The 26014-nt window shown below is 42.5% G+C and overlaps 2 protein-coding genes across 2 annotated transcripts; both read right to left on the reverse strand.

The window, feature by feature from the left end:
- Positions 1-2655: 2655 nt before the first annotated feature.
- Positions 2656-11669, reverse strand: LOC118429710 (solute carrier organic anion transporter family member 4A1-like). The gene is made up of 12 exons (XM_035840325.1): positions 11563-11669; positions 10934-11090; positions 10634-10776; positions 9622-9718; positions 8564-8685; positions 7562-7759; positions 6899-7000; positions 6493-6682; positions 6056-6179; positions 5291-5487; positions 4457-4521; positions 2656-4187 (listed from the first exon to the last, which is right to left on the reverse strand). Exons 3-12 carry the CDS (start codon positions 10713-10715, stop codon positions 3934-3936), a joined length of 1431 nt encoding a protein of 476 aa, XP_035696218.1. The 5' UTR covers positions 10716-10776; positions 10934-11090; positions 11563-11669; the 3' UTR covers positions 2656-3933.
- A 264-nt stretch (positions 11670-11933) lies between these two features.
- Positions 11934-17127, reverse strand: LOC118429298 (solute carrier organic anion transporter family member 4A1-like). The gene is made up of 6 exons (XM_035839779.1): positions 17004-17127; positions 16333-16420; positions 14674-14765; positions 13608-13848; positions 12232-12396; positions 11934-11975 (listed from the first exon to the last, which is right to left on the reverse strand). Exons 3-6 carry the CDS (start codon positions 14697-14699, stop codon positions 11934-11936), a joined length of 474 nt encoding a protein of 157 aa, XP_035695672.1. The 5' UTR covers positions 14700-14765; positions 16333-16420; positions 17004-17127.
- Between the last annotated feature and the right edge of the window lie 8887 nt (positions 17128-26014).

The raw sequence follows: 26014 nt of genomic DNA on the forward strand, positions 1-26014 counted from the left end.
TCACCGAGCCTGGCCCCTCGGCGTCACGCCCTCCATGGTTCGCTCGGGGTAGGAGTAGGTCCCGAAGTAAGGCGCAGCAGGTAGGGCCCGGGGATTTAACTACTACCTGATAATTACATGGGCGTCCACAAATCAAATCTCTTCACTATAGATAGTGTATCAGCACTATTACATGTATATTGATCTCTTTCAAAATTGAAGACGCCGGTGCAGACAATCTATACATTATCTTTTACAGTATTATGAGCGTATATTATGTTTTATTAATCTCAAACATAATCCTGAATTGTTTATATTATAGGTCTCGATCAGAAGGCAGTAGTAACCAATTGTTTGCATTACATCATTAGCTATTGCTACTATCAAAGTCAAATGTAGCATAGGTTCCTCCACGTTCCTTCAATCATACACAGTTTTGAAATGAAATAATGTATATTCTGAAAGAAATGACAGCCAGGATGAATTATACAGAGATAAACCTTAGTGTGACGTGATCGTTGAACTAACACCAAATTGCCAGAGATTTCCGATCCTCGCACTTCAGCGCACTTTCTCCGCGCGACTACGCATAACCTTCCACCTGGACTGGGCTGAACTGGGCTGGATGACCCCAGGGGATCAACACACAGCGTATACAGTGTTCATGTAAGCACAGACAGCTGGCACTTGGAGAAGTAAACAAACGTACAGAATGTAGCATAGATTCCTCCACAGAGTGTTCAATTAATATGCAATGGAAACCAAACCTTCTAGGGAGTTGGTGGACTGTTGTATGATGGGTTGATGGCTAGATAGATGGACGGACGGACGGACGGACGGATGGGTGGATGGATGGATGGATGGATGGATGGATGGATGGATGGATGGATGGATGGATCGATGGATGGATGGATGGATGGATGGATGGATGGATGGATGGATGGATGGATGGATGGATGGATGGATGGATGGATGGATGGATGGATGGATGGATGGAAAGATGGATGGATGGATGGATGGATGAATGGATGGATGGGTAGATATTTTCTTCTTCTGCACGTGTAGGGAGAACGTACACCTTAGATTTGAAGGTATCAGAAAAGAAGAGGTACATACGACCTTCATCTTCAAGGCAGATTTGTAACAAACCGGTATGATCCGGCTGAGGACGCTACCATTGTGCCCTAAGGGAGTGTGGGCGATATGAAAGCTTGATTAGTTATCTATTTCATCATCTGTGTAAACAAGACGTAAATCACAATGTTATCATGATCAGTACTGTCGACCGCTCTGTAGCCTGATTAAAAAGTCGATGGTCTCAGTACAATGGATTCTATATTTATGCTAACAACGCAAATACAATCTTCACGTTAGGTACATATGGAAGCCAAAAGACATATCAGCACGACAGACCACTCCATGTGCTGGGCAATAACGCTCACAATGCCAGTCGGTGCCAACGTGTGCCTTTTGACCCTACTCCATTCATCACAGTGACATAAGTCGTTGTTCTACCCTTCTCACCGTTTAATTGTAATCAGCGTCGTCACTTGGCTGCGCAATGGGTCACGGTAGGCCGCACGTGCCCTTACCGGGACGCTTGTGAAGTATCCAAATTGCCACAACCGCTGGATCGCGACTTCTCTCGTGTTTCTAATGGTGCCACATTTACTTAAAACCCTTGTCCTGCTGGCTATTTTTTGGCCAATTTAACCTCCCATAGGCCAGAGCTGATGGCTTCATCAGATCAGTAAAACTTGACCTGTTCTGTGCTGCTGCTGCAGATTTACTCCCCCATTCGATGAGCTGTAGTGGTATGCAACTTTTACATGAGAAATACCCCCAAACTCATAACAATAAGCTCAGTATGACAAGGGTTAAATATGGGCAGATGTCCATCCCGTATATAAACTGGCTCAGCAGGACAAGGGTTAACCACCTAGTCATGGGTCTTTCTTTAAGCACTTCTCCAATGAGATAGGATTACAGTAACACGGCGGGACAGTTTGCGAGAGCTGGCCTCTGCTGAACGCAATAAGTGAGTCGCATGTTACCCTGGGGGCCAGACAGACGCAAGGCAGTCAGCCCGCCGATCTCACATTAGCGCTCCGGGGAGTTTAAGCCCGAAGGAGTTATCGGTACCCTTTCAGGCAGTTGGATCTCCTTCGGGCTTTAACTCCCCGAGCGCTAATAGGAGATCGGCAGGCCTGACTGTCTTGGTGTCTTGGGCCACCGAATAAACTGTCCTAGCTGCCCGATCCCGGCTGGCCCCCAGGGTAGTCGCATGTTGACTATTAAACGTTTCCACAATATGGAAATCTTAATACGTTTTGGTCATCCACACTGAAGCCCCTATTACACTCCTAATAAGAGTTCGGCGACCCCATATTTACACCAAGCACTAATAGTAACCTGATATGCATAATGCATGATTTGATATTCTTATCTTAGTATACAGTAGACGCCGCTTAATTGCATGACATATTTGCCAGTGAATTTTGTGCAATTATCCGACAGGTGCAATAATGCGAAGTTATCTAACTTGAGCGCACCGGTTTAGGATTTGGGAATTCCGTGCAATTAACAGAAGTGTGCGTTAATCCGTTGTGCAATTAACTGGCTTCTACTGTACTAAGAACCGTAACAACTTTTAAAAAACACAAGAGCCGTGCAGACTTCCCTTTTCATCAACAATGTATTATTAAAGTGGTCAATGCGAAATAGTTTATAGCATACAATGTTGGATAACATAAAATTACATACAGATATTGTTGTAACCATCCAAGATGTAGCACAAAATACAACAATAAAACAAGTAACAAATAAGTAGGTAACTAGAAAGGCCGGCATTTACTTGAGAGAAAATACAGCATATTTCAGCCACCTGCCTTCCTATGCAACAATAGACATAGTTCCAAAATCACCCCTTTGAGGATGGAACATTTCTGCTTAAAAATGGCTTGTACTAATCACACTTTAGCCCAAAAAGGAATCTTTACCCCCCCCCCTGCAAAAATGTACTGTTCAGTGCACCACATGTAAAAAGGTAAAACTGACCAGTCCAAAAATACCCGCTTGAAAATGAAATTTTGAATCATCTCCCAAAACTGAATTAAAAAAAACATTCAAAGGAAGAATCGGCTCTTCATGTGATACCCCTATCTAAAGTGGAGCAGTCCAAATAAAACCCTCCAACAAAACAACACTTCTACACACAGTAAGAATACGCAAAATAAAGGACAGCATCATGTAGTCAAAGAAGTCTGTCCGTCTTAAAAAGTCCAATGTACGGTGAGTTTTATCTTCGCGTACTTTCTTTATCATCGATGCGTCAGTCATAGTCTATAAAGTGACATCTAAACAAACTGTATCAGCTACATGTCCAAACTTATCATTCTTCACTGTAAGAAGTTATAAGTTACCAAATACATCGACAAACATGTGACACGTTGGTCTTTAGTCTCCAGAAAGCTCATTTGAAATATCTTTTAAAAGCTGCAATAGTGTGTAAAAACTGCCCAAAGAAGCAACTTACAGTTCCTCAATGTTACATGCAAACGCCCGTCCCGCAAGTTCTTGTCAAAAACGAATTCCCCAGGGAATGCGTGCGTGGAATATTTAGAATTCCTGGCAACTCAATCGCAGTACTATAAGAACGGCTCCGCCCCTGAGGCGTCGCCAAAAAATCTCCGCTAAAATACGACTATTGCATAGTCACTAAAAATTGAATTTTAAGAATGCCCCAAGAGCATCTCTTACAGCACACCCCATGTGAAATAGACCAGTCCAGAAATGCTCCCAATGAAAACATGGCCTTTTGTATAAGCAACCCAATCCAAAATCGAATTTAGAAAGAAAGTGTACATAACCAAGTATAGATTATGCAGATTTGGAAGTCATTTAGATAAGTTTTTTTTGGAGATACGAGGTCTCGTAACTCTTGTTGTGCTAGCTTTATTTTGTGGAATGTCCGGTCCCAGCATGCCCTTCCTCTCCATCCCTTCCGTCCTTGGGCTTGTATGTCCAGTATGCCATGACGTAGAGAAACATGGCGACCACTCCGACTACTGCAGCCACGGCGAACACGTTTAGACCGACCTTACGGTTGTCGTAGGTCAGGCAAGACCCCCTAGTTCCACATTTGTCCTCCCATTGAATGCAAGACAAGTCAATGACGTAACCGAAGATGAGAGAACCCGGGATCAAACCTAAAATGAGGTACAAAGATTGGACTAAATGATGGGTAATTCGCACATCAAAAACACTGTAGTAGTTACATCCAAGAAAGAAGTAGGAATCTGCATGAAACTTAAATATATGTTTGTAACTCAAATAACAATATTCCAATGTCGTGTTGAAAGATTTAAACATTCCAAGGGTGTACGTTAGTCAGGCTTAAAAGGCCTTAGGCTTAAAAAACGTAAGACTATATAAACTATGTCCATATGAAGTAAACAAATGCTGACAATTTACTTACCGAGGAGTTTGGTAATCGTCCATTGAACTCCAAGTGCGAAGGATCTCAGTTGACCAGGAACAATCCTATAGACACAATCATTTTTCTCCCGATTAGAAATATCACGAGACACAGTAAAATGCAACTTTCTTTTCTTGTAATTTCATCAGAGTGCTTTAATAATTGAAGGCATGGATCTTCTCAAATATTGAGGCAACAACTAAGTTACAATATCCCATACGAAGCGCTAACACTAGTTCACCTCGTTATCCACTGGTAACCTATTTCTGTTGTTCTAGACAACGGGGGTATTTCGGCATAGGCGCCGGATGGTGGATTCAAAATGCATTATGTTGAAAATATTGCAATTTGAAACCACCGTCCATCGACATGATATCCCTAAATACCCTGTGTTTTTTTTAAACGATGAATATAGGTGAAGTAGAGGTACATTTTTGTACACTGAAAATTTGGAAAGACAAAACAGGATACCCGTAAATAATTTCATCGTTTCAGGTTGACAAGTAGTAAGGTTTTTTAGGCACAACCAGGGAGTAATTACTTCCAGCGTTTCGATGTCTATCAGACACCATCATCAGGGTAGAATAACTGGAAACTACTTCTTGCTGCTACTTATAGCCGATGTAGGTTGCGCTGCAGCCACGTGTGGGACGTCATTCTTACTGCTGTAGCGCCGCCTACATCGGCTATAAGTAGCAGCAAGAAGTAGTTTCCAGTTATTCTACCCTGATGATGGTGTCTGATAGACATCGACACGTTGAAAGTAAGTACTCCCTGGTTGTGCCTAAAGAACCTTACTATATGACGAAACAGGATAATTTGGTAGACTCGTACCTCAAGGTCACTTCGGTGTACATTGGAATGGTTGCCAAGGCGACGAACCCCAGGGTGGTGATGATGGAGAAGTACAGGGGCATGACCCAGGGGACGCAGTTACGTGAACACGTGCCGGTTCGAGCAGATGTAGTGAACCCGGAAGTGACGTTTTTGCTGAGCCAGTACTCGGTGATACAGCCACAGCTGGAGTAGGTCTGAGGAAGGGATAGTCATAACTGGAAAGTTCATCTGTGTTGGTAGAAGTCATTATTAGACTAGTTAAACTGTAATATCCAACAAAAAAAATAGACTAACCCAAATCTTGGACATAGAACCAGACCTTTTCGCTAGAGGGATGAAAGAAGCCATCTACATCCGAGCTTTACAAACATCCCTGAACAGAGACGGTGGGCGCCATAGACTTCCTGCAACGTATGATCTACTGTTCACTGAGTCACGTGTTTTATCGGCATAACGTGACGTCACGACAGCAGTGGATTGTTCATTCATTGACAAAGACTGTTGCTGTTCAGTCGAAAATTTGGGTGAGTCCAATTTTTGTGTTGGATATTGCAGTTTATGATGAGATGGTAAAATGACATTCTGTCAAAGGATGAGACCTCCACACTTAAAGATGTATACGGGTATAGTGATCAATAATCGTTTGGGTAGTAGGGACCATCAACCGACATAGATTATGCTCATTCGAACTTTGTTTTCAAGACTGATGCGATCCCTCATGGAGGCATGAGATCTTCGGACTCTTGTTTATCTCGTACGTACCAGATTTGCGGGGTTGTACTGGAAACATCCGGCGTGGCAGGCGGAGAAATACTCCACACCATTGCTGCCGCAAACCGGGTCGTACAGGGTGGGGTCACACAGGCAGCCTGCCGTGCAGTTCATGCTGGGGATCACGACAGACGTCATTATTCACGTCGTTATTCTATATGATGATAGATAGATAGCAATGGATAGCCACCTTAGCAGGTTCAACGTGCTAAGGATCCGTAAGCTAGCAACAACGACCCGAGTGCAATAGAAACCAAATGCAAACATATTTTCAAACAAGTTATGTCACGTTATTTAGTATCCTGAAAAATATATGGCTAATCGAATTACGTTATAAATAGCACCACGGAGACATAATCTTTCTTTTTTTTTCTTTTCAGTGCTACGTATCCTGGTATGTGGGAGCTATGGAAAGAATGCATCCTTACCTATCGGCCTGTGCAAGCATCACTCTCGGGGCGTCCTCACAGTACATGAGGAACACCAAGTTGCCAAGCTGCGAGAGGAGAGACAGGACCACCACTGCACCCAACATCTTCTTACAGTTCACTCCAAAATACTTGGTGATCCAACCACCAAACAGGGCTCCGCCTGCGTCCCCCAGAACAATGGCGAGACCTGAAGGTGGGAAAGCATGTATAAACTCCAGGCTATCATTTCAGTACCAAGGCAAGTACCAACTTGATAAAAACATCAAAGCAGTTCTGCGTTTTAAATTCCTTTAATTCCTTCGGCCATGATTTTGCAAATAGTTATCTGATGCAAGGTAGACTAAGCCCAAATACCTTTTCCTTAAGTTCTCAGAGGAAAACAAATGAACAACAATTGGCTTACCAAAGTACCAGGACGTGTTGACAGTGTTGGCATCTAACATCAACTCGGACAGTTTTGGTGAGAAGGTGAAGATGCCACTGTACCCTAGGGCATCTATGGCTCCTGTGGCGGGAGGGGCAATCGGTTATGCGCAATGTCCGTGAAAAATTTAAAGCTAAGGGCACAACCCGCCGTACGTGCAAATACGTGCTGTCTACGTGCCAAAACGTGGGCAATCTTTTGGCATCCGTAAGTGGTAAGTACCGCCTCCGCACGGACTCGGGAATCCGACCGATTTTGGAGCACGCAGACACGCGGTAGACCTTTACGTGGAGGCAAAACTTTGTGTGCCATCGGGCTGCGGTTTCGCCCCCGTACGTGTCAGTGCGGGCGACGCGCCTGGCCTGTACAACCTGAACGTTTTCAGAAATATGCAGCGGACGTAGCCTCCCATAAAACGTACGGTTAAATTGCACGTACGGCGGGTTGTGCCCTTAACTTTATAGAAGCTAAGACTGTGGGATTCCTTGCTGTTGACATATCAACGTTCAGGTGAGCATGCCAAAGAACACAGTTGTCTGTTTTGATCACATCTACAGACCACTACAATGTAAAGTCTAACCATGTTATAACTCTTTATATATATTCATCATAAGACGGATGATAAACAAATAAGACGTTTACCAGCAAAAGTAAGAAACATGTAAGTTTGATTCTTGAAGAGAACAGCTAATGTCGTCTTCAACTCCCTCAGACCGATCTTCAGACGAGTAACAACACTAGCCTCGCTGTCGTGCTTCGGATCTCCGTTATGCACGTGTGTTGCAATGACGTCATTTTCGGCTGTTTCCGTGGCGCTGAGCTCCGACTCAAAATCCCGTGCTGTAAGAATTTCAGCAAAGATTACGACAACGAACGTTTTGTACACAGACAGAATGTTTTAACACCAGGGGTTAGAGTCAAAAGCTTTGCCGACATCGAATAAGACATAAACGCCATTTAAATAGCCAAACCGAAACCAAAAGACATCGCACAACGTTTAGAGCTATACAATGTAGTACATTTTTCTTTCGAGTGTCAAACAAGTAATTTTGATACATATATCTTTTGCAATCGACATGCTATGAAAATCAGTCATTTAAACAATGAAACACAGTCCCTTACATAACAACGAATAACAAACAAATTTCATTTATAACCAATAGCATGAAGTGAGGAAGGCTAAAAAAGCGATCGAAAAATTGATGAATTGTCTTTTATTCATAAGATAAAGTTAAAAAGTTGTCAGCCCACAGGAAAAGGGCCCTCTCACATTCGTAGTACGATCGCAAATTAAGATCGTTTGGGGAATAGTTAATTATAACTCTATTGATAACTCTAGTCGCTAGGGGGCTCAAACATATGTCACTTATTCCTGAGACAAGAGCTATCTAATGGTAAAAATTCGTGACCATGGCTTGTTCAGAGCACAAGATAGATGACCGGACGCTGCAGTACCAAGGAAGCCGCTAGGGGGCCCAAAATCTAATTATTTCCAGCTTTCATCACACCCAACCAACACAACAAGTATGAAACCAATCCATCCAGTCGTTCTTGAGTTATCTTGTAGACAAACGCTAGTGAAAATATAACATTTATGACATTTCATGGAGGTAACTAACTAACAGAACAAGCAAGCATACACACCTGGTAACTTGCGGGGGTACCCGAGAAGCGGCAGGGCTGCCAGGATCCCCAGACAGCCGAAGATGGGAAAGCCGAGCCACCAGTTCCCCAGCCAGTTGGAGTCGCTCGGCTTGAGAGCCCCTCTGTAGTTGGGTTACATTGTCATTGAAAAAAAGGGCGATATATAGAAGTTACCTATCTGCGAAAGAACTTGTAAATACTATACGTTAGATACAGTAGAAGACGAACCCCATTTTATTTCAAACTGTTCCTTCTATGATCACCAAAGTGCACCCTTATCTCCTCACGCTTACAGACAAAAAGAAAACAACTACCCTCCTTTTAACATCACAAAACCCACACCAAATAGCTAAGTTTTTTATTTGTTTAGTTTATTTGAATTCATTATTAGAGTCATTCTTTTACTACTGTATACTGTTTACCACTGTTTGTCTGTCAGTTTCTGTCACTTGCAATTAGCCCTCGGGCAAGAACTTGCAATCATTTCTATTGATAGTACTAATGTAATGCCCAGTTACTAGTACCATGTTGAACCTTACGTAATACGTCCGTGTTAAAAGTGAGCGTCACTCCGCCCTGTGTGGTCGACCTAGTGTGTGTGACGTTGTGTAAGTGCAGTTGCGCCGTGGGTTATAAAGAAAACGATATTTCTGACAATACCAACCATTTTCGTCGAACGACTCGAGGAGATGGGTTTTATCCTACTCGAAAATACTCAACGTTGCTCAATCATTCTCGACATGAAAATAAAGTTTTCCCACAAATTGACCCGAATTATATGCGTTTAATGAAATAAAACCCACTTGTTTTGTAGCTAATAAGAATACCCCTAGCCTGGGTACCATCCGGAAAGTAGTTCGCTCTGGCGTTTATTATACACCATATACAGTCGCTTCTCAGCTAGACGGTTAGCAGAATCGACATTAGGATAGGAGCGAAGTACTACCCAGATGGTACCCAGGCTAGAATACCCCTTCATCCCATATATAAAGACAGCAATATGGAAGAGACGTTCACTATAATTGAGGACGTGTTTCCTCGACTTGAAAACTACATACCCGTCCTTGTCAGGCCAATCAATCCACAGGTTGAAAATCTCCCCACAGATCACAGTACCGAGTCCGGGCCCCACGGCTGTCATGGCGTACAGGATAGCTACAAGAGAGAGAGAGAGTGAAGAACAAAGTAACAACAATGTAACGTTCTAACCCGGCAAGCACTTTATGTCAACCCAAACAAGAGTGTGTGAAGTGTGTGAGTGCGAAGGTATCATGAACTCTTTTTAGAGGAGAAAATAAACAAAATGTTAAGCCAAGAGGCTCAGTGGGCGTGATTTGATGCTATTCTATTCTCACGACCGGATTGTTAGCCGCTGCGGTGCGAAGTCGAACCAGTCAGTATTGCCATGTTCATAAACTTCATTACAAACAGGGGTTTCACATCTTGGATTATGATAGTTTGTCACGAATTTTCGGAGATTGGCCCAAGCTTTTACACTGACTTGTTGTTAAATTCAATAGCAACTCATGTGGAAGGTGACCGAAGGTCACCAAAAACCTCTGCTGTTGTTTGTATATATGCTAGTGGTGAATAAAGAACCTTATTATCTGGTTTTAAGTCTTTGCTCTTTGTTTTACCGCCAAGATTGTACCTTAAGCTGAGGGCACAACCCGCCGTAGGTTCAAATACGTGCTGTCTACGTGCCAAAACGTGGGCAATCTTTTGGGATCCGTAAGTGTTACGTACCGCCTCCGTACGAACTCGTAGTGGATCCGACGGATTTTGGAGCACGCAGACACGCCGTAGAACTTTACATGCAGGCAAAACTTTGTGTTGCCGTGTTGACTTACTCCCTCCCTGATGTTGCCAGTCGGTCCCCACGTTTTCAGAAATACGTGGTGGCGTGGTCTCTCAAAAAAACGTACGGACAAATTGCACGTGCAGCGGGATGAGCCCTTAGCTTTAAGTCTTCACGAGTGCACGTCTAACGTTGATATATGATTGTCCTAGATGATAAAGTGTCAATTTATCAAACCTGTCACTTATTTGGCTTGAGAAAAGCCTGCCCACCTATGTACAGTCCGGAGTACTGCGTCTCCACGCTCTCGTCCAGATAAGCCACGCCCACCGTGTACATGGGGCCTGCGCACATGCACAGGAACAACTGCGCCAGGATGAACACGTACAGGTAGTTGGCCAGGCTCGGGTCAGTACTGAACAAAACAAACAAACAAACAAACAACTTAATGAATTGATTGAAATACATGTGTAGTTCTTAGCATTAAATTCCTCGCCACCATCATCATTGTAACGTAAATATACTAACATAGGACAGACGAATATGACGCAATAATTAATTATTATAATTACCTTGCCTGACACCGTGTAGAGTTGGTGGAGTTGCCATAGCCGTAGTTATAGTCGTCGTAGTAACTATAGTCGTAGTAATCATAGTAGTATGCATATGGATCATCATAACACAGGGAATCGTTTTTTTCAGTGGCGTTCAACTCACCCTCATAGTAACCTGGGGACGAGATGGGATTCTGTTGTAAGAACAAGTAACACTGGGAACGATGGTTAGATAAGGCCAAATAATCTGCATCATGTCAATCGGCCTTGTATTTCCTATAGCTACATTTTCGAGATCATAAATCAATCGTAGTGCTGGGGACAAGAAGATAGTCCCAGCCCTTTTTGCTGTCTAACCTACTGTCTTTTCAGTGTCTTTCTTTGCCCCTTATTTTGTATATTTCAGAGGAATGTTCCATATATCTGTTTGTTTACAAGTCCAAACAAATATAACACTATGTCACCTTTATCCGTGGGGTAACCTATATCCGTTGTTTTTGAAGACGGTATTTAGGGATATCAAGTCGACGGACGGTGCAATATTTTGAAAATAACAGCAACAATTTGAACATGTTTTAATTTGTAACCACTGATTTTAAAACCAACGGATATAAGTTACTCCGCGGATAAAGGTGGACGAGCGTTACCTGTAGTGAAGTGCGGGAGGGAGAATATGATGCAGCCGACTCCGAACAGCAGGGTTCCCAGGCCGATCCACTGACTCTGGAAGAGGAAATAATGTACGATTAACTTTATTGTTGTTGTTGTTCATCTGTATCTGTATCTATAACGTTATAGCCGGTATAACGGCCCTTCGGCGTAACACACCACCTTCGCAGGCACACATCGCGGCAGCAGCTGGTTACATTACACTGAACGACCCGTCACACCTAACGTTAACTATCTGCAAGTGTTCTTTAAATTAAAACTATCCAGAGAAGATGCCCCTACTGTGCTTGGTGATAACGAATTCTACTCTACGGTAGTTCTGGGATACTCTACGATAGTATGTAGTTGTTCAGGTCCCGAGAAGCTTGATCACAACCATCTGGCCTTCTTTCTAGGGTATGGTTCGTAGTTTTCGGCAAAATGGGAAATACTTGTCCAATATATCGGGATAAAGAATCCGCAAAGCCTATAAGTACTTCTCCATCTTATTTTCCAACTCAATGTGTGTCCACCACCAGATTGTGTAACACAGGCCAGATCAGGCGTAGCGTTCTTGTTCGTGATGGCTTACATGAACACTACGCCCTAGATGATAGTTTTAGGCTAGATCACTAGAACCATGCATGTGCTCGGCTGGTCCAACATACCTTGTTTGCCATGCGCTTGCCTCCGTAGTACGTTATGATGGGTATGAGGATAACGCCGAAGATGTCGTAAGTGATGACCAGCAGGGCGCTCTGTGTGCTGGACAGGCCGAACCGGAACTCCAGAGTGGTCAAGATAATCGGCACGAACCCCGATGAGATGGCACCCTTAAAATATGGGCATATCAAGTCAGGAAAACATAATCATCATCATTATTCATCCTCTATGTGGTGCGGCAAGTAAAGTTTGACTTCCAGAACAGTCTGCCTTTCATCGCTGTGACACGTTCCAGGCCCTCTAGTCCAGTTTCTGACTCAGTATCAGTATAGAAAAAATGCTCACACTTTACTTCCAACACTGAATTAAACTATAAGGACTTACCCCTCTAGATTTTTTGTCAATATCTGTCGACCTTGTTCACAGAATGACCCTTTCTATCTCCCGCAGTGACGTCAGGAACACACCACTTTTGCGGGAGGGGTTCTTAGTATCAGAAAGTCTATATCACCCCCCGTCTCTGTTAAGTGTGGGCCGGTGGGCTCTAATGTACACTGCCTCCTTCACTTCTCGCGCGAAGAAAGCCTGTTCTGAGTCTAGGATTTTGAATTTATCCAAGGAAAGGAATGTCCCGGAGACTCTAGGACTAGGAGCAACATTCCTTTCTAAATAATTTCCCATCAGATGATCAAAAATAGCAGGGATTGACGCACTTTATCGTCTTGTTTGGTTCAGGGTTTCAACCACATGAAGTGGGTTTAAGACTTACGGGTTTCTGTAGTTCGTAACGGTGTCACTGATTTGTGTTTAACTCAAGAAACTGCTGATGGATTTTTCTGAGATTTGAGATGTCAATATAGTCATGACATGATACATGATTCGAAGAAATGATTTTTTTCTGGCAAATCGAAGAAATGATTGTACGCCCCGGGGCTTGCCTTGGTACTGAGGCAGAACATTTCTGTATCCACTATTGTCTCAGGTAACGCACGTGTACTTAGATATGTGTATATAAAGAAAGCGTAAACTATGTAGTCCGGTGGTTAGGGGCCTTGCATGCCCGAGTAGAGAGTGAGTCCAGACATTGCAGGGAGGAATGGCTCCTTCTGTGAACATTGATGGTGCGTTTCTTTGTTCGAAGAAATCTCTACCGTAAACAAACCAGCCTTAAAGCATAAAAAGATAAAAGTTATTTCAATTCAAGTCCAATTTAAACGGAAGGACTGCAAAAAAGAGCGCTGTAAGTCATCTTGGAAATCCACCGAGTGAGTGAAGTTGTGGATTTATTCGGTGGTTATAGCAAATGACCAGGCGTTATGACACCATATACACCGAGGAATAGGTGGGTCATCAACCCTTAATTTGATTAACGTTTGCTTACTGCCAGCGCAGCTCCGATGCACATGAAGATCAGAAGCCATCGTGGTGAGTTGAAGACTTGAAGAAACCCCGGTGTGAAGCGCCCCCAGCCGAACCTTTTGGGCGGTGCAGCCATAATCTTGTAAACCTTGGCAGTCGGAGTGTACGGTGGCTCGTCCAGGGACAGGCGAATGTTGTTATAGTTCAGTTGGTTGTTTTGGGTACTACCTGGTGAAACCATGCCTGCCTCCGGGTTAAGAATGCTGAACAAAACAACATATGGGGATGCAATTGTCTTGAATGATATGATCTTGTTTTGCATGTTCTTGCCCACATGGGCCAAATGCAGTGATTCGATAGCATTACATGGAATACTAAAGCCTAGATACTATTACAAGTAGTGATACATGGGAACAGTTGGATAGACAAAACATTTGGATCTGTGCTATCACTAAACATATTGTCTTCAAGTTAATCACTTGGACAAAACATCTTATTACTTTCGCTAGATGGTTATGTTTTCGGTAGCGTTTGTGTGTATGTATGTGTGCGTGTAGTTGACCAGCATAACTCCAGAATGCCTGAATGGATTGTCTTGATATTTGGTACGTAGATAGGTCTTGATGAGACCTAGACCTAGAAACGATTAGATTTTGGGGCTCCTAGCGTGTTTTACGGTACTACAGCGGAACTTCAAGATTTGACATCTCGAGTTCTGGACACACTATGGTCGTGATTTTCTAGTGGTAAATAAGTGTTGACGCCGAGAGTAAGTGGTGAAGGTTTGGGCCCTCTGGCGGCTTATTTCGGGACTGCAAGGACCTGTTCCGGGTCAGGCTTGAAAGGGACTAACTAAAAAATGGGTTAACGGATCGTCATGATTTTTGGTATGTAAATATCTTAAGTGATGCTTCATATAATTAGATATTAATAATGCAAATCGAAATGTAATTGGCATTATTAATGAGAAAATTCCACTGTGGTAAATAGTTTATCAACTTGATTATAAAGTCAATAGTATAATTAAATACTTTTCACCCCCCACCAAACATTTGAAGTAGTTGGCGATAAAAGTGGTCTTAACTTACTTCATGGGGACGTCACCAGCTGCCATTTTCAGAAGATGTCCCGGATGTTCCCTTCAAGGCATAGATTGGAAGCGTGATGACCCCCTTGTCTCCTAACGAAATAACATTTTGTTCACGTTAGCTGGGAAACAAACGATCGAAGATTCTTTGTGTTTTCCCGTAACAATGAAAAGACATTGCCCCATTTCTCCGTGGTCTCGACCCTGAACTGCCACGCCTTTGTAGATTTAAAATAGATAAAATAAGACTTACTTGGACAAGTTTCAGACTTCAACAACAACAAAATTCCAATCCGTAGAGCCAGCTCTACGGATTGGAATTTTTTGGGGAGGGTGGCTATTATAATGTGCTTTTTTTCTAGTTGTATATCAGTGAACGGTCTGTCATAGTCTAGAAAAATAATAATGGCCCTAAAAAAATGTATGCCACCTGTTACAAACAAACAAACAAACAAACAAACAGAAACATGAACCCCTAGTACGCCGCCACCCACCCCCTCGAATTTCCCGGTCGTTCCGTCCAGGACGATTCCCCCCAACGTCACATTTCCAAACCGGAGCCCGGTCGGGCTATTTATGGTAATGCAACGGCAAAAATATACACAAATAATGCCATATTTTCTTAACATACGTCCTGTGTAGTTTGGTGTCTTTTATACTTTTCGTTCCCGAAAGCTGCCCGACCGGGCCCAGGTTTGGAAATGTGACGAGGGGTGATCAATAAGGCCTCAGCCTCACCCAGAAAAAACAAGCACAACTCAAATTTTGAGGCACAACTTCATAGTATGAAGACTTTTATCAATATCCTCCAAGTTTCAAATCATTGCAGTCATTACTTTACAGGCAATCGTTTTTTTTGCAAATCAGAAGGTAAGTGGCGAGAAAAGCAAGGGTGAATTTGGAACAGACATGTGTGGGTCGTGTTCTCCATTCCGTAAATTCTTTGTCATTAACAAAGACATTGTCAAAATATTGGTAACGATTCTCTTCCTATTTCAAGCAAAAAGAAGTGGGTGTCTGACTTCCAGCAGCGCAAGTTGACCCGCACACCTCAGGTCGCAGCCCAATTATCCACGTTTATTTCCTTTTCCCTTTACCTAACGTTACTGGGTATCGCCAGCAAAGTAATGATCACATTTGAATTTTGGTACACATTCATATAAGATTTAATACTTGACATCTATACTTCGAAATCTGAGCTGTGCTTATTATTTCTGGGTGAGGCCGAGGACTTATTGATCACCCCTCGTATTGATGTCCTTAGCCCCGTACCCCAGATCATGGCTCAGGGTCAGGCGGTCTCAGACCGCAGTATTTGTTTCTATGGGGGGGGGGGGGGTGACAAGCCTTTTTAACACTTTTTATTTTTTCATTTCTGAGCAAATTGTAGATCATATCTACATCCAAACATATTTATTTATTTTTCTAGTGCACTCGATTATAAAGTGAGTCATTTTGTGATCCTTTTCTACAGAAATCCCCAAATATGTGTTCTGCTACCGTACTGACCGATACAAGCCACTCTACACATACCACCATAAAAAACGACAACGACAATGTTGCAATGTGGCCTTCTGCTTAGGATTGTCGACTTAGAATGTAAAGGTCCTGTGTTCCTTATGATAGTGTTATGAGCACCTTAGCACCTTAAAGAACCCACCACACTTATCGAAAAGAGTAGGGATCCATTCTAGTGCGGTTGGATCAAGCCCATCCAGTCACACGTCCATTCCCAGACTGGTGACTATCTGGAATATTAAAGTTGGCTGCTGACCTGCGTTGTTTTGGCGAGTTAGCAGCACATCAGTCTGACGTAACACCATTTAAACGAAAACTTTTGAAGGCTACATACAACAGATTTAGTACAATGTACCAGCTACTGTATCGATATCTTCCCTGCACCTGAACCACTTACTGTGGTTGCAGTTCTTGCCTAGCATCAAGACCGCGCTAGTTAGTACCATGATTTTGCCTAATGATTGTATATCTTGATAATGTCATTTTATGCTATTGTTGTACGTACTGTGCCATTGTATATTACATCGTGCCATGGATGTCTTGTATGTACGGGAAGGCAGCCTCAAAGGTGCATTTTTGCACCTGTTTTGACCTCCCCTTCACTCTGTGAAAAATGTAAATAAAGAAATAAAGCCTAACGTTATCAGTCTGGTGACGTCGCTGGGACTTAAAACAGGTGTTTTGCGCCTAACGGCGGTTTACTTCTTATTGCGCGGAACAAAGAAAAGCAAATGGACATGAAAACTTAAGCAGGGGGATTGGCAAAGAACGGTGCACGAGGATTGGCAAAGAACGGTGTACTAACTAAGGTACCTTTGCTTCGGAAAATCCTTCTCCTTCCAGTATACAGAGTCGCTATGCTGCGGCAGGTTGAGGTCCGTCAGAACGTCCGGACAGTGCTAGTGTGCACCAACATCAAACGATTCAGACAACTCGGCGTTTGAGAAAACCCGTTCATCAACTTTGCTAATTACAATATTCATACCTCCTTTTGGGATAAAATCATTTACTTTATTGACACATTTTCTTTCCTGTTCCAAACGGTAGTCCAAACTTGATGCTTTAAGAGCTATTCAGTTGAAGACCATACACCGAATGCACAAGGTCATTGTATCCAACAAATGAAATGGAGAATCTTCTAGCCTGTGTGCTCCTAGCCTGACTTCATCACGATGTCCTTAGCACCGTACCCCAGATCATGGCACAGGGTCAGGCGGTTTCAGACCGCAGTATTTGTTTCTATAGACAAGTGACAAGTTTTCTTCTTCATTTCTGAAGATTTTGTAGATTGTATACGTCTACACCCAAACATATTCGTAGATTTTCTTAGTGCACTCGATTATAATTTGTACCTCGTCGAAGTGAGTCATTTTGTGATCAATATATAATTGAAATCCCAAAATATGTTCTCAAAGGCATGACTAATTTGTATTTTTCACTGATAGACAGTCATTCAATCTTAATGAGTCTATCATCAAAATTTGCCACAGAAAATGCAGGAAAAGACTTTTCAGAGGGTGCAGATTTCAAAATTTCCTCGGACCTCCATTGCGACGCCTCGCGCCTTTGGTGTCGGACATGGTGAAAATATGTCGGGGGAGTCGACTTATGTGCCAAAAGTCTTGTGTATTTTAATAGAAATGCAAGAAAAAATCATGTTAACCGTATGTTAACATCTCGGTTATATACTAGTGTTTTGTATGAAACAACTTCAGCACCAAGGACAAGTATGTTACCTTTGCGTGGAGGGTTTACCGCTGAGAAACGGCAGCCTCCACGCTCCACGCCCTTGAAGTTACCAGGTGACGCTGTTCCAACGGTTGCCACTATGTCGGTAATGATCCGGCACGTTCTCAGGAACAGCTCAATCTAAGGACCGGTCTTTATTTTGGCATGTTTTGAATGCCTTACGTTAGGTCCCTGCTCTGGTCTGGTTTGTTCTGAATTTGTAGTGTTTTTGTATAAGCGCAGTGATATGTGTTTGTATCGGTTTATTTACAGGGTATGAATAATGATGAGTATTAATTAAAGAGTCATAAACAAGTGTAACATTGTTCATTTGGGGAGGGGGGGGTATTTGTAAAGTATAGAAATTATATGTGTACAAATTATATACCTCTGTTCTTATCATGGTATGATATGCGATATGTTATATAACGTGTATGGGAATACTGGTGCAATTTCCGTTCAGGTCAACAGCTTTGAATTCTTCTTCCGCCGCACAACTGTGCCCTAGGCGCTCACGAGCCGCATGGCTAGTCACCTACACCACCGCTCTGTGCACTGGTGTTGACGTACAGACAAGGGGCGGGCACCATGGACTGCTGCCGCATTTTGGCGCTTGTCTTGATGACTTGTGTTGAAGTATGGTGCGACATCGTGGAAGAGGACGCCTTATTACAACGTAAGAATTCGTTAAGCTAAGGGCAGGACCCGCTGTACGTGCAAATACGCACTGTCTACGTGTCGAAACGTGGGCAATCTTTTGGGATCCGTAAGTGGTAAGTACCGCCTCCGTACGAACTCGTAGGGAATTCGACGGATTTGGAGCACGCAGACACGCTGCAGAACTTAACGTGCAGGCAAAGCTTTGTGTGCCATCGGGCTGCGGATTCGCGCCCCGCATGTGCCAGTACGGGCGACGCGCCTGCCCTGTACAGCCTGAACGTTTTCCGAAATACGTGGCGGACGTGGCTTCCCAAAAAAACTTACGGACAAAATGCACGTACGGTGGGTTGTGCCCTTATCTTTATCTTTGTCACGTCATTTTTTTCCAAAGTTGGCCAATGGGAATAGTTTCAGTTTATGTCATGTTAAAGCTGCGGTCACAAAGCGCGTACGAGCTAGCGATAGCATATTCTGCATATCGTACGATGATCGCAGTAAATCGTAAGCAAAATTAGCCATCGCAGAGCATCGGATGATGTTCAATTCTTTTCCATCGATTTTTCACTTCTGACTCTTCTGAAAACCTGAACACTTTTGTGCTTCTTTAACCAACCAAATGTGGACCTAGCTGTTGAATACCTATAATGTCTTTCAGTGTAAAAAGAAATTAGAAGAAACCACAACAACATGAGTCTAATAAACAAAGGTTCAAATCAAGCACGAGTATTGGTATGGCTATCTCGGCCTGCTTGACGGATCTACGAGTAAGGCTTTTTCGAAGATCATATTATGCTTTTTTCTGATGATATCTATCAAGAAAAAAATGTCATGAGACAAAAAATCGGGTTACCCCATGGTTACAGTTATGGTAAACCGACCCGAGACCTTCAACAGGATGCTACGTGTTGTATACAACAAACCTTGGTGGGAACACACAACAAACAAAGAACTGTGTAGGACTCTGATTTCACACTGGTCCTGTCCCTGGTGCTGAACTCACATTCACACTGATTATCATCCTACTGACTTCACACTGGTCCTGTCCCTGGTGCTGAACTTACATTCACACTGATTATCCTCCTACTGACTTACCACTGGTCCTGTCCCTGGTGCTGAACTTACATTCACACTGATTATCCTCCTACTGACTTACCACTGGTCCTGTCCCTGGTGCTGAACTTACATTCACACTGATTATCCTCCTACTGACTTCACACTGGTCCTGTCCCTGGTGCTGAACTCACATTCACAATGATTATCCTCCTACTGATTTCACACTGGTCCTGTCCCTGGTGCTGAACTCACATTCACACTGAGTATCCTCCTACTGAATTACCACTGGTCCTGTCCCTGGTGCTGAACTTACATTCACACTGATTATCCTCCTACTGACTTACCACTGGTCCTGTCCCTGGTGCTGAACTTACATTCACACTGATTATCCTCCTACTGACTTACCACTGGTCCTGTCCCTGGTGCTGAACTTACATTCACACTGATTATCCTCCTACTGACTTACCACTGGTCCTGTCCCTGGTGCTGAACTTACATTCACACTGATTATCCTCCTACTGACTTACCACTGGTCCTGTCCCTGGTGCTGAACTTACATTCACACTGATTATCCTCCTACTGACTTACCACTGGTCCCGTCCCTGGTGCTGAACTTACATTCACACTGATTATCCTCCTACTGACTTACCACTGGTCCCGTCCCTGGTGCTGAACTTACATTCACACTGATTATCATCCTACTGACTTACCACTGGTCCTGTCCCTGGCGCTGAACTTACATTCACACTGATTATCCTCTTACTGATTTCCAATCAGTCCTGTCCCTGGTGCTAAACTTACATTCACATTGATTATCCTCCTACTGACTTACCACTGGTCCCGTCCCAAGTGCTGAACAAAAATTCACGGTGATTATCCTCTCACTGATTTCCCATTAGTCCTGTCCCTGGTGCTGAACTCACATTCACAATGATTACCTCCTACTGACTTTACACAGGTCCTGTTCCTGGTGCTGAACACACATTCACACTGATTTTCCTCCTACTGATCCGCCTACAATTCATTCTGTATAACTGCCTCACACATAGTATTACATGAACACATATGGTTCCTATTTCTCATGCCTGCGCAAACCAAAAGTTGTTGTCAGCGGGGAGAGATTTATGGACATCCACCGTCAGCAGATATACTGTCTTTGTGACGAGATTGTTTGTGTAAAGCCCCTCTTACACAAAGCCTAATTTAGCTCCCTAACACCAGCCGACCCTTAGCCGACTCAGTTTGGCAGTAGTTCGGGAGCAGTCTGACCAGTTTAGGCCACGCCTATCTTTTAGCGCCGAACATGTCCCGAAGATGTCCTAAGTATCTCCCGACCAGTAAATAATTTACTCCCGACTGTGTCCCAACTTATGCCCAACCATCCCGACCTCTAGCCGCAGACTGCTGAATCTCTCTTGACTGATTCCCAACCGATTGCTGACCCTCTCACGACTTGACATGCAAATAATCAGCGATTTTTGGAAAAAGGGAAATTTTCGTTTTTAATCAAAATAATCCTCTCCCTATATTGTAAACATCACCTAGAGATCGATCGATCACAGATAGCTCCAATATGGCATTTATGGTTCTTTTTGTTTTCGGCTGGATGTCGGTCGTGTGAAGTTCGGGGGTGATTCGCCTAAATCCTGGTAATAGTCATTTTGCTTGGGAATGAGTTAGCAGAGATTTGTGTACGGTCTTGGGGTGAATCGTTGGTAGGTTGGAAACAAGCTGGGAGTAAGTCAGAAGTGTTTATGGTGTGGATAAGATTTAAAATTCACTGCTGAATTACTTCCGAACACCAGCCGAACACTAGCCGACCGCGCCGAACACCAGCCAATAACCAACCAACCCATTCCAGACCTGCCGTGCAGAGGCGAATGTTTGAAAATTTAAAAACAATCGGATGGCGCAGCCGAACACCAGCCGAACGTAAACCGACTATAGCCGTCTTAGCTCCAGAATCACAACTAAGTCACGACGTTACAGTGTTTTTCTCAGTTTGAAATCGTAGATTTTACATATTCGTTTTAGTCCACAGACAAAGCTCAGCGCGGTCGTCGTATAGTTAGTTGAAAGGGGATATAACTTTTCGGAAGAAACAAATGAAAGCTACATAATTCACCCTTGTCTACGACAGCAAATGATCTTCTTTGGTTCGAGTTACTATATAGATGGCATCACTTATGAAACGTTTGGAATGATGTATCTTGACAGGGCGCTGTTAGATTTATGAGGGTTAACTCGCCATTTTGATTTCGTTCTGCGTACCAAAATAACCGTTCAAAAAATGGTCTACATATGACTAACGGCTAGGGTAGTTTAACTGTTACGGACGGACGTATGGGCTATACTACATGTGCATCAGTTCCTACAGTTACTACAAGAAGAGCTACATAACGTGTCTACTATGTATTAGATTTCAGAGAAATTCCACGACCCCTTCGCCAAATGATTCTATCCTTTACAACTGCTGTATTAATTTTGTTTGTCATTGATTATGCATATAAGGTTCTCATTTGCATAAATTATATTAATTGATCATCTCCTCTACCAAACAACAGACATACACAATCTCACAATCTATGTTAAGAAAGAGGGCTTTTATCGCATTTTCTGATAATTCATGCAAATTAGGACCTCATTTGCATAATTAAATGTTCAACGATGTTCACCAGTACATACCTCCCAAATGCTACAAGTAAGAAGTTCCTGCCACTTACAACAATGACATTATAGCATTTTCTCATTAATCATTCAAATTAGGTCTTTATTTTACATAACATATATCTATCAATATTTTTTTCTTTCTCAGTTATCAATGTCACGTTACAATGGTCCTATAATAAAACTGAATGTGTTTAGACGATTTCCTAATTAACCATGCAAATTAGATTCTAATTGTCATAACTAATTATGCAACTATATGAAGCATGACTAAAGCTATCTACGTATAAAAAATCATGACAATACGTTAACCCTTCTTGAGGTATTCCCTTTCAAAGTCTGACACTAAACCTGCCCTGCAGTTCCCAAACAAGCCGCTAGGGGGCCCAAACCTATACCACTTACTCTCGGCATCAACAGCTGTGTACCACTCAAAAATCATAGCCGCAGCATGTTCAGAACTCGAGATATCAAAACCGGAAGTCTCGCTGCAGTACCATAACAAATCGCTATCTAATTATTTCCAGGTCTCATCAAGACCTACCCACATACCGAAAATCAATACAATCCATGAACGCGTTCTAGAGTTATGCTGGTCTTCTACAAACAAACATACAAACGCTACCCAAAACATAACCTTCTTGGCGAAGGTAAATATAACCTTCTTGGCGAAGGTAATCAAAATAGGAAAGCAGTTCATACGAGTGAGTTCATAGTATTTCAATGAACATTAAAAACTCTATATATTTGGCCATGTTGATTTGATCATATGGATAACATCCTCTGAAAATCCCAAAACTGCGAGTAAAAAAAGTTGGGCAGAAAAATGCCTTTATTATGAAATCTACGTGGTCTGGAGGGTTGAGGAAATGAAACATTAGTATTGAATACCGAACAACAGATTCTTCATTTTTGTTTGCACACTCTTTTTTGACCTTGGAATGGACGTTGACATAATTAAGTATATGTTTTCAGATGTACATATTTTGTCTGCGCCTGCGGCATATATTTGCTCCTTTTGCAAGCTGCTTTGTAAACGATTAAGTATGATTGAATCTTTTTTTCTTTATGGAAACGGCCGAAAATTATATTCATGCGCGCTCGGATGTCATCCATATAATCAAAACAACATGACCCTATTATAGATGCAATGTGGCTTCTGACATCTACATTGTTTAGCCAAGCCCAACGCTTCATCTCAACATAATTGTGCTGGAATCTTTTACGTGCAGAGGTTTGGTGAAAGAGGCTTACACCTGAAGCTCCCTCACAGATATTTGCAGATTTCTCATCTCCTTCTTATGTCCAAGATAATCCAGGAACTAGTTAATCCTATCAAAAGTCACAGATCCAGCGGAGAGATTTTCACAAGCCAGCTTATTTCTGGATTATTTGCAAGCATCCTCGGACCAGTTGCTTGTGCATTGTTCCGTCGGTTGTCGCCAGGTAAGGTCGAACTTCTACTTCTCGTTTTCGGAAATCAGAGTTTTGAATATTCTTAAGATACATCGATTTCGTCATGAGTTTCTTTCTTTTTTCATGTTACAAGGCCGCGACCCATCGTGGGATTTTCAGTGGTAAATATCAGAAACATTTTATGTATTGAAAACGCTCTTATTGTCCAGTGAAAATAGTTTCTATCACTAAATAAATGTGTTGGTGTACATGTGAGGTACATTAAAATGTTTTGCTCGTCACAACACTCGGATTTAACCAGAAGAGAGCTTCTGTAACTTAAACAAAAGTAGACATTATAATACCATTCGCTATCTAAAGCAGCAACAACAGTCTCCAGAAAGTTTAGAAGCTTGAACTGGTTATCTGGTCAGTTGGATGGAAAGAACTTGGCTATGATGTATCATTTGATACAAGGGTGGCAATGCTATTGGTGTTATAACAGGCTCATTTTTTTCTATCAAAATTCGGCACAAAGGTAAAGGCATAACTTTATCATCCTGAGATTGAAATATGTCAATTTGTTGTTCACGCTTGTATGAGTGACTGAGATGACCACACGCCCGTCAGAAGAAATAAGAGGCTCAATTAACGTATAATTGATAATGTCCCCGACTCACTTGTAGCGCCAGGTTACCTAATTGATTAGTAATGCTATTTTAAATGCTGTTACTGAAATATGCCTGTATTGTCATTGTGTTGTGTCTATGTGCCCAGGATTGCCTGTAAAGCAGGTCTAGTTTGACCTGAGTCATTTCCTGGTAAAATAAATAAAGTGAAAGTGAAGTGAAAGCTATTGTAAGAAACTGAACCTGCCGATGTATCAAGCTGGGATCGTGTAGTGTAATCGGTAGCGCTTTAGGCTCAGGCCCAAGAGGTCCCGAGTTCGAAAACCTACCAGGTCACCGATCTTATGCCCTTGGGAAATGCTCTTAACACGACTTTCCTCACTTCATTCATGTGAAAAAATGAGTACCTAGCTTTGGCTAGAGCCGTCCCTCGAATAGGACGTTCAATGGAGGTCCCGTGTTTGAGGAGAGCCACACCTCCAGCACGTTAAAGAACCCACCGCACTTATCGGAAAGAGTGGGTGGATCAAACCTTACGGTCTGGTCTCTGGGTTGACATCTTGCAAAGGTGATAGTCATCTATTATAAAAACTGAATAAATGAATAAAGCTGCATTAAGCCACATGCCTATTTACACCTTTGAAATCCAATCAGGTTTTCTTTTCCGTTCCTGAGAGCGGCCGTCAGCGTCGTGGATCAGGGGTGGACTGATTAAAGTTTCCGTAGCCGACTTTTTTTAATTAACTGAGAGATATCAAACTTCTTGGGCTTGAAATAGCTAATAATTGTGTTACGTTTAATATTTTTTGGTTAACGAAAAAGCAGTCTACATACAAATCAACAAATCACATATTTGGCTATTAATCAATCTTCCTGTAATGTAGCAACTCGCTCCATTCTAGCAGCTGTAAAGGAGGAAACATTGAGAGTCTTAAAATGAAAGTTGGCATGTAACTTATAAGGACACTCATTATTATGAATGTAAAATTTCAGCTTCCTGCAATAGTTATAACTGGGTCAGATCTAGAGGAACTGATCTTCTAACAAACTTCTAAGGGTGTAGTCATCTTGAAATCAACTCAGTTGCTGATAAAAATATGAAAAACAAATTGAGGTGTTTCAATATCAAGAGGATATATACCATTGTGCTAAATTTCAACTCATTCAATGAAAAAATGAGCCTGTTATAAACCCAATGGCATTACTTTTTATACCCCCCCCTCGTAGCAAGTTCTTACTCGAGGGTTCGAGGGCAACATGACACAGTATTTAAAAAAAAAGGAAACAGACAGTCAAGTGATAATTCTGGACAGCTTTTCTTGACTTTTTCCATTTTTTTTAGGCAATGGAAGACAAAGTGTTCCACTTTTCCTATAATGAGTGTGCTTTGTGAGGTTAGCAGGGTTGTAGCTTTCTTTTCGTCAGTAAACATTTGGAAAAAAATTGTCGTGGGTATTGAAGTCCTCTTTGAATAGCTCTTTTCTTTCCCGATCGTTAGAGGGGCAGATAGAAATAAAATGTATTTCATCTTCCACTGCGGTCGACATATAGTATCCTTCCCCACAGGTAATTCCTTGTACTCTCTCAATTTCAAGAGGATGTCCATGATTGGATGGACGACGACATTCCTCCAGCCTCAGTACCTAAGATGACCAGGGGAAGGAGGACCCTCAGTCAAGGCAGATCGGAAGG

This window comes from Branchiostoma floridae, chromosome 13 (genome assembly GCF_000003815.2).
Source record: "Branchiostoma floridae strain S238N-H82 chromosome 13, Bfl_VNyyK, whole genome shotgun sequence".
In the NCBI taxonomy this organism is placed as follows: domain Eukaryota; kingdom Metazoa; phylum Chordata; class Leptocardii; order Amphioxiformes; family Branchiostomatidae; genus Branchiostoma; species Branchiostoma floridae.